This window comes from Saccostrea echinata, unplaced genomic scaffold, assembly GCF_033153115.1.
Source record: "Saccostrea echinata isolate AGI-Se365-2 ecotype Australia unplaced genomic scaffold, CSIRO_AGI_Sech_v1 ptg000033l, whole genome shotgun sequence".
Classification (NCBI taxonomy): Eukaryota; Metazoa; Mollusca; class Bivalvia; order Ostreida; family Ostreidae; genus Saccostrea; species Saccostrea echinata.
In genome coordinates this window covers 17144983-17155000 of record NW_026889782.1, presented here as the reverse complement: position 1 = coordinate 17155000, position 10018 = coordinate 17144983, and the positions used below count along the sequence as shown (strand labels likewise).

The window sequence follows — 10018 nt, the reverse complement described above, 5'->3', positions numbered from 1 at the left end:
GTAAAACTACAGAGGTACTTTGTATGAGTAGTTCAATAGAAAACTGAATCAGGTAAGTTACACACGGGTTTATTTTATCTTAAAATTGGAATATTTTGTTTTATTTTTTACCCATAATGTTTTTACTTTCAGACTTAAATCATTGTGTTTAAAATGTTTTGTTCCACATTCAATATTTCATCGGTGAAGGGTAATAATCATGTACATATGTATCTTTGATGTTGTTTACTTTTTAAATTTTTCTCGTCTCACTGAAAAAACATACATGTATTATCAGTATGAAGTATATGAGCAGCAGAAAATTTAATAATATTACAAAATTACAGCAGATATATGTTTTGTTCATTGCATTACATTTGACATTTAGGAACTCAAAAATCATGAGGAAAAATTCTTTTGATGGAAACTTTCTCCATCTCTCCAACTATCTCTCCCTCTTTGAAGGGATTGGCGAAGGACCTCTGAATCTCCTATATGGGTTAAGTGATTGCTTTACAGAACAAGAGGCCCAAGGGCCTTAACGGTCACCTGAGTACAATACAACAATTTAGAGGATCCCCGCCATAGGACCTGAATCATGGACCCAGGGGCCATGAATTTAAAGCTTGAGCACTCATTACACTGATAAATGAAGCTTTGTTGCCCAACAGCAAGAAAAATAGTATGATTAGTTTCAACAAAATAATTGGTCTAGTATCTATCTGCCCCCCCCCCCCCCCATTTATCACTATTCCCATGCAGACTATTAACAAAATGTCTATTATTTAACCTCATATTATTCCTTCTCACAAAGGCCTCTCTTGGCCGTTGAAGAACATTTAAAAAGATAAGTTATTTTTGTCTCATTTTTATTCATCTATTATTTCCAAGTCATTAAAACTATGAAAGTACTTTTTTTATTATACAATAAATTTTCTTGCATAATTCTCTTATTCTATTAAGCTTTCAAATACATTATGTTAATTGATTAATTATCAAAGGTGAATGGCAAAGGGAAATAACTTTGCTCAGTAGAATACAAGTTAATAGAGCCCTGGCCAGGACCAGAAAAGTTGACTAAATGGTCCAGGTGTTCAAAATTCTGGTAAAAATACCCTTGCATATTAAAACTTTTACTCTGTTTGCCTTGAACATCAAGAGAAGCATAGACGATTTTCAAAGAAATGCATTTTCACCATATTATTAAATAAATAAAGCCCCATCCTTACACCACAACATCTGACCCATTGGCCACGAACTCACAATTCTGGAAGAAGCACCCTTTCTCATCATAACTATGCACTTGTTTCTTTAGTTTATAACCAGTAGTCGATAAAAAATTTTGAAAGAAATTATGCATTTTCACTATATACATGTAATCAATAGAGCTCTCTCTCCACCCCCCCCCCCCCAGAACCCCTGACCCAGGGGCCATGAATTTCACAATTTTGGAAGAGGCATTCTTGCTCATCATAACTATGTACTGAGTTACTTTATTTAATATCAAGGAGAGATAAGAAGATTTTCAAATAATTAATGCATTTTCAATATATAATCAATAGAGCCCCACCCTAACACCAGAACCCCTGACCCAGGGGCCATGAAATTCACAATTTTGGAAGAGGCACTCTTGTTCACCATAACTATGTACTAAGTTACTTTATTTAATACCCAGGAGCAGAGAAGAAGATTTTCAAAGAATTAATGCCTTTTCCCTATATTAAATCAATAGAGCCCCGCCCTAACACCAGAACCCCTGACCCTGGGGCCATGAAATTCACAATTTTGGAAGAGGCACTCTTGCTCATCATAACTATGTACATAGTATAACTATGTACTTAGTTACTTTATTTAATACCCAGGAGCAGAGAAGAAGATTTTCAAAGAATTGATGCCTTTTCCCTATATTAAATCAATAGAGCCCCACCCTAACACCAGAACCCCTGACCCTGGGGCCATGAAATTCACAATTTTGGAAGAGGCACTCTTGCTCATCATAACTATGTACTTAGTTACTTTATTTAATACCCAGGAGCAGAGAAGAAGATTTTCAAAGAATTCATGCAATTTCACTATATAATCAATAGAGCCCCGCACTAACACCAGAACCCCTGACTCTGGGGCCATGAAATTCACAATTTTGGATGAGGCACTCTTGCTCACCATAACTATGTACTTAGTTACTTTATTTAATACCCAGGAGCAGAGAAGAAGATTTACAAAGAATTCATGCATTTTCACTACATAATCAATAGGGCCCCGCACTAACACCAGAACCCCTGACCCTGGGGCCATGAAATTCACAATTTTGGAAGAGGCACTCTTACTCACCATAACTATGTACTTAGTTACTTTATTTAATACCCAGGAGCAGAGAAGAAGATTTACAAAGAATTCATGCATTTTCACTACATAATCAATAGGGCCCCACACTAACACCAGAACCCCTGACCCTGGGGCCATGAAATTCACAATTTTGGATGAGGCACTCTTGCTCTTCATAACTATGTACTTAGTTACTTTATTTAATACCCAGGAGCAGAGAAGAAGATTTTCAAAGAAATAATGCACTTTCACTATATGATTTATATAGCCCCACCCTAGCACCAGAACCCCTGACCCTGGGGCCATGAATTTCACAATTTTGGTAGAGGGCTCAATGTTTATTACTATGATGCCAACAGTTTGACTGCTTGATGTCCAGGAGTAAAGAAGAAGATTTTTAAAGATTGCATTATTTTCAGTGGTTTTAGCCCCACCCCTCAGGTCCCAGGGGGGCAGGGACCATGAAATTCAAAATTTTTGTTCCCCTTCACCCATAGATGCTATATGCCAAATTTGGTTGAAATTGGTTAAGCGTTTTCAGAGAAGAAGCTAAAAATGTTTAAAATGTTAACACACGACGCACACCGCACGACGCACGACGCACGCCGACGGACGAGAACGGATAGCAATAGGTCACCTGAGTGACTCAGGTGACCTAAAAAAAGATAAGTTATTTTTGTTTCACTTTTATTCATCTATTACTTCCAGGTCTACCTGATCATTAAAACTAGGAAAGTACTTTTTGTATTATACAATCAATGTTCTTGCATAATTCTCTTATTCTATTAACCTTTCAAATACATTATCTACACTGATTAATTATCAAAGGTGAATGGCAAAGGGGAATAACTTCACTCAGTAGAATACAAATTAATAGAGCCCTGGCCAGGACCAGAACACTTGACCAAATGGTCCAGATGTTTAAAATTCTGGTAAAAATACCCTTGCTTATTAAAACTTTTACTCTGTTTGCCTCCAATATGCCCAGGAGCAGAGAAGATTTTCAAAGAAATAATGCACTTTTACTATTTAACACAGCCCTACCCTAACACCAGAACCATGACCGAGGGTCATGAAATTTACAAATTTAGAAGAGGTACCCTCATCATCATAACTATGCAATTAGTTGAAGATTTTCAAAGAATTCACACATTTTCACTATATTATCAATAGAGCCCCCACCCCCTCCCACCCCCTCAGAAAAACAGCAGAACCCCTGGGACCACAAGTTTTAAAAATTTTGTAAAAGCATCCTTGTTCATCATAACTATACACTTGTTTCTTTGCTTTATAACCAGGAGTAGAAAAAATATTTTGAAAGAAATTATGAATTTTCACTATATAATCAGTAGAGCCACCCCCCTTTCACAAGAACCCCTGACCCTGGGGCCATGAATTTCACAATTTTGGAAGAGGCATTTTTGCTTATCATAACCATGCAATTCCTTTGTTTAAATAATACCCAGGAGCAGAGAAGATTTTCAAAGAATTGATGCATTTTCACTATATAATCAATAGAGCCCCACCCTAACAGCAGAACCCCTGATTCAGGGGCCATGAAATTCACAATTTCTGAAGAGGCACTCTTGCTCATCATAACTATGTTTTTAGTTAATTTCTTTAATACCCATAAGCAGAGAAGAAGATATTCAAAGAAATAATGCATTTTCACTATATAATCAATACCCCCCCCCCCCTTCACCAAAACCCCTGACCCAGGGGCAATGAAATTCAAAATTTCTGAAGAGGCACTCTTGCTCATCATATCTATGTACTTAGTTAGTTTATTTCATACCCATAAGCAGAGAAGAAGATTTTCAAAGAAATAATGCATTTTCACTATATAATCAATAGAGCCCCCCCCCCTTTCACCAGAACCCCTGACCCAGGGGCCATGAAATTCACAATTTTGGAAGGGGCATTCTTGCTTATCATAACTGTGTACTTAGTTAGTTTATTTTATACCCAGGAGCAGAGAAGAAGATTTTTGAAGAAATAATGCACTTTTACTATATGATCTATATAGCCCCACCCTAGCCCCAGAACCCCTGACCCTGGGGCCATGAATTTCACAATTTTGGTAGAGGGCTCAATGCTTATTACAATCATGCTAACAGTTTGACTGCTTGATGTCCAGGAGTAAAGAAGAAGATTTTTAAAGATTGCATTAATTTTAGTGGTTTTTGCCCCACCCCTCAGGCCCCAGGGGGGCAGGGACCATGAAATTCAAAAATTTTGTCCCCCTTCACTCATAGATGTTATATGCCAAATTTGGTTGAAATTGGTTGAGCGGTTTCAGAGAAGAAGCTGAAAATGTTCAAATGTTAACGCACAGCGCACGACGCACGACGAAGCCGACGGACGAAAACAGATAGCAATAGGTCACCTGAGTGACTCAGGTGACCTAATGACATGCACTTACAATTTAAATACATGTTCATCTCTTTCACGTTATTTCTTGACATGTACATGTACATTTATAAACATTTGCAGCACATCTGATAGAAAATAGAGATATAATGAAATAAAAGTTCATTGAAAAAATATAAATCTGGATTAGGGCAAACATAGACCTCTAAAAACATAAAAGGCGAAATCAGGTGCTATGGAGGCGTATGCATCCCCTGTCGACAGGTCACACTCGCCGTGTGCTGCTTGTCATGATCGGGAAAACAGAGAAATCTGTAGACAATTCAGTGTGTAAATAAAGCAGGAATTTCTTCTAGCTGTTACTCATTAGCATAGAATTCTACCTTAACAAATTTCAAAACTCAGTTTTCGGCCATTAAATCACGCAAATAACAAAAGAGAGGACAATTATGCCTTTATTTAAGTATGTAATTTTAATGCTGTATATTAAATTGACTTTATCAAGAACCATTTGCATTAAATATCGAAAATTAATACTAAAAATGTTTTCAATCCTTTACAGTATAGAAAAAGTTCCCCTGAAGGTATTCCATCTTTAGCTCAATTCCTAAGAAAATATTCAAGATACTTTCATCAAACTTCATATGCTGATGTAAATGAGAGCTATTCAATTGCATCGATTTCTGCAATTCAGTCAATAAGAAACTATAGTAATAAAACATTGAACCAAAATCAGAAAAAGGCTAAAAGAATCATTAAAAAATATTTAACCTATCATAATCTCCATTTTGATATTTGAAATCTACATAATAAGTGGTGCCGCAATGAAATCCAAAATAAAATGTGGGTGTAATTAGCCCCTTATAAGTATATTTAAGGCCATTTCTTGTATGTGCTCCTTTCTTCATTTTAAATCTAAAACAGTGATTGATAAATACATTTGAGATTATTTATTTCATATAACATAATTATGTTTAATAATGAGATGTTTAATGGTGAGATTAATTAATCGTATATCTTCTGTGGAAAATTATGCCACGCGATGGGCCAAATATGAAAAAGAAGACGTACCTTGACACTTTGTCAGAATGGATTAAAGTATCAGATGAATGTTAAAATCTCGCATTAAGTGATTGAAGGGCAATATGAAAACCCTCAATCCTTCTGTCTTCAATATATCAGAAGTGATAAAAGAATAAGTTAGATTACATGATCAGTATGCACTGCTCTCAGCTAACAAAGCAGGTAACAACATTGTCTTTGTTTATAAGGCTCGTTATTTTAATTGAATTTTAGGAGAACTGGGTTTTAATTCTACAAATGGTATTCCAACTTTATACTCATAGCTCCTTTTCCAAGGAGGAAATTCTTCAAAATCATATACCAATTTTAAATATTTTTAATATTCACAACAATCAAAATGAATTTGAATTACCATACCTATACTGGATTCCTAAACTTCATAAAGATCCTTACAAACAAAGATACATGATGGATTCCAGTAAATGTTCTACCAAGCCTCTTTCTTTTCTCCTGACTAAAATATTAACAGCAATGAGTGAGAAACTCCAGGAGTACTGTACAACAATATATTTTAGAAGTGATGTAAATCAGATTTGGATACTAAAAACCCCAAGAAACTTTTAGAAAATTTGAAATCACAAAAGTTTACCAAAACCAATAACGTCAAAACGACCTTTGGGAAAGAAAATAATGTACCAAAAAAAAAGAATCTGTCTGGACACACTCTAGCAACACAGTGATGCAACCCCAGAAAATTGACATACAATGCAACCCTGGTGTAAGAATGATTCCATAACTTTAATGGCTGTTTTTTTTCTGTCTTAAGAACTCTTAAAAGAAAGACCAATTCAATGAAACATTTCTACATTGTATATGGTTCAACAATAAGATTTAATGAAGATTAGTTTCATTTGATATTATTCTACGGAACAAATATATTCCATAAACATTAATGAAGAACAGTAGACAATGAATGTATGTATATGACAAGATGTGATTACAGATGTGTAATGTACAGAACCAGATCTTACTGCAGTGTTATGTTTTTATATGATGAATTACAATACTGATAATGAAGAGAACAGTCAATATATGACAAATGTATCATGTGACATCACCATATGACACACACATCACACATGATATTCTCCTATGGCATACAAATCATGTGACATCCTCTTCATCCTCATTAAATGACAACAGAGTGGAGTTCTTGACAGCCTTCCCTGATTTCTTCTTCTCTCCTTTCTCTTCTTTCTTCTTCTTTGTAGAAGTTTTTAATTCTGTTGTCTCCTCCCCGCTCCTCTTCACTGGCTTCTTAAATGTGATTTTACCATCAGCTGGTGGTTCTGTGGAGAGAGAACACATCAACATTTACTTAAACAATATACATGTAGGATAATGCAGACATAGACTTGTGCATGTATATCAGGAATAAGGTCTGGAATAGATGATGGACATATATACATGTATTGTACACATATGATAAGGGCTTAACTTAAGAAATAGAACAAAATGCCTTTGACCCACAACATTCATTTGAGCCAAATTGTAGTGTTGTAGTCTTTGGTTTGTAGTCTTGACTTTGAAAAAAAAAGCTCTGCTGTATATTGTATATTACTGCATTAACCTGAATAATCAATCAAGCCTGCTTCAGATTTAAATGCTTCAGAATTTAATTTAGACAGTAAACATTTTACATTCATTTTTTATGGTGATGTTTCACAGGAACAGTATGGTTACTTTATAGGAGTCTCTGATGAGACTGTAGCTTTACAGTTGCAGGCATTTCTCACACATGAATAAACGTTGGTTTACGATATCATATACACACCTTCAGTCTTTTGCAGTCTTTCCACCTCCTCAGCACTTAGATCCCCTTCTCTCAGCTGTACAACCACTGGCTTCTCATCTTCATTGTCTGGCCTGTCCTCATCATCATCATCAAAGTTTGGGATCTCTCTCTGTTCAGAAAATATTTTTAAAAATTCTCTGATTTTACCATGTTTACTTATAATCAACCTTTACTGGTCATAATGTACATCACAATCAAATCACTCTCTCACATTTCTATTATCACAGGTCTTAACCAGAATCCATCGAAAGTAAACATGGAAGCCTGTTCATGTTTTTGAATGTTTGATATATCTAATGTTAGTCCAATGAGGAGATAGGATGGTCGATCAAAGTTTTATATTGAAATATAGAGCAATATCTTTAAAAATCTCAAGAACAGGAAAGCTATGATTAGCCTCAGTAAGTGAAGATTCACGTTTGTTCAAATCCCCCCCCCCCCCAAAAAAAAAAAATTGGGAAATCACTATATATTTAAATTTTTTGACACAGAACAGATTTCTGCTTTTTCCTTGCAAAGTGCTCAGGTGAGCGATGTGGATCATATTAGGCTTCTTTTTAAATTATATTAGTTTTATACACATTATTTTAAGTGACACAGGTCTGGGATTTTCCACTCCCCCATGTAGGGCCAAATTTAGGCCCCATTCCCAATTGCAAAAACCCTTCCTTTTTCCCAGCGAAGTAACTATGTGTTACAATCAGAGTTAAAAATCAATAGAATTACTACAATATAAAGACACATTGTTCTAAAGAAGTGATTTGTTGATTATCTACTTTTTGATTAAAAGCTCTAAACAATCAAATAAAAGCTCAGATTTATTCATCATTAGTGTTTATCTTTTGAAAATTATCATGTGACATAATTTCCTAATCAGTGATAAAATTTCATTAAATTGCCAATTCCAAGGGCCCAGGCTCCATTCCCAAAATGTAGTGGAAATTCCCTGCAGTGATTGCACCTTAGCTTAGCACTAGTTACTGTAATACAGTAACTAGACTATACTACAAAATCCAGTGATAGAGCTCTTCAATGTTTAGGATAAAATCAATTGGCTGTAAAATTGTAAGGCATTGATTGAACTTTAAAAGTCAATGTTTCTAATCTTCTTGTTTACCCATTAAAGTAGTTTCCTGGGGTTTTTTTTACCGCTTTTATGTTTATTCTTTGTTGTTCTCTCTTTTTACTGTGTCTTCATGCCAAAAACCAACAAATCATGTAATTTAATGTATTGCTATTTAAAAATTAATTTGCAGCAAGTATCAGAAAGATCCCCACTTTTTCTTTTGTAAGAGTATTCACACTCAGTATGTGTATTCTTCTTCTTCTTCCCTTAATGGAGTAAACTCAATTTGAGTGTTGAAACTCCAGTAATTGCAGATATACTTGATTAGATGCAATTTTACTTTCAAGCTATTAACTGAGACCATTTTTGAGAGAAATTGATATTTTCTGTTTTCTTTTGCTGATGCATTGACTGACACCTTTCGTTGTGAAAGGCCAGTTGTGAAGACTATTATGGCTTTTGACCTTAAGTTGACACCATATACAGATAAAAAAAAGTACACTTTTTTTTGTTATATAGCATGAATCACAGCAAACAGACCTTCAGTTGCCTGAGAATCTTGAATGTGATGAAGTCAGCCCCGTATTGAACTAAAACGCTTGATCAAAATGACATCACATGAATTTTGTTTGCAGATTCTCAAATTCCTGTGCTCAAAGAATATTTTTTACTCCTATCCTTGGCCCTTAATAATGGTGAAGAAAAGATGACTAATGACTCATTGTAATCATGGGTGCTTGGGTTTTAATATATACAAGATGTATGAGAGCTTGTATATATCAGTGTACCTTAACTGCTTACCTGCTGGAATATGCAGTGTATGCAAGAAGATGTACGGTATAACTTTTAAGATTTCAAGCTCGCCCAGATATCATTTAATTTTGGCCACTGGAGTCATAAATTTAAAAATATTTTGGTTGAAGTATATATTTATTGCAGGAATCAATGCGCTACCCCCCCCCCCCCCCTCGTCTCAAGCCACGGTTCGGAGTCCGCATATAGCTTTTTCCAGAATGTGAGAGGATCGTACATTTTGGCCATGGTTTGCCCCCCCCCCCCCCTCCAAGCACACACACAATTTTGTTGTTGAGGAAATTCGAAATGAGACGCAACAAATGAAAAAAAAACAACAACTTTGTTTTAAGTCAGAACTGTAGAATTAATTGTACATACCTTTGTATCAACAGTTGGACCTTCCTTGTAGCCTACCCTCTGTTTAAATTTCTTAATGAAATCCGGTTCATCGTCTTTAACATATGATATTTTTCCTTTCGGCATTGTAAACAATCATCACGTTTATTGTACAACTTAGCTAATAAAATTTTAACGGTTATTAGACAGTTCACACCCTTAACAGTTAGGACCCACACATCACTCTGAATAAATTAACTTGCACATTG

The 10018-nt window shown here is 35.3% G+C and overlaps 1 protein-coding gene across 1 annotated transcript; it reads right to left on the bottom strand.

The window, feature by feature from the left end:
- Window positions 1-6058: 6058 nt before the first annotated feature.
- LOC133198713 (uncharacterized protein KIAA1143 homolog) lies at window positions 6059-9917 on the bottom strand. The gene is made up of 3 exons (XM_061334734.1): window positions 9792-9917; window positions 7532-7661; window positions 6059-7046 (listed from the first exon to the last, which is right to left on the bottom strand). Exons 1-3 carry the CDS (start codon window positions 9894-9896, stop codon window positions 6862-6864), a joined length of 420 nt encoding a protein of 139 aa, XP_061190718.1. The 5' UTR covers window positions 9897-9917; the 3' UTR covers window positions 6059-6861.
- Between the last annotated feature and the right edge of the window lie 101 nt (window positions 9918-10018).

Coding starts and splice junctions, on each gene's coding strand:
- LOC133198713 (XM_061334734.1), bottom strand. CDS start 9,896: ATGCCGAAAGGAAAAATATCATATGTTAAAGACGATGAACCGGATTTC. Junction 7,662..9,791: donor GTCCAACTGTTGATACAAAG/GTATGTACAATT, acceptor TTTTCTGAACAG/AGAGAGATCCCAAACTTTGA. Junction 7,047..7,531: donor AAGACTGCAAAAGACTGAAG/GTGTGTATATGA, acceptor CTCTCTCCACAG/AACCACCAGCTGATGGTAAA.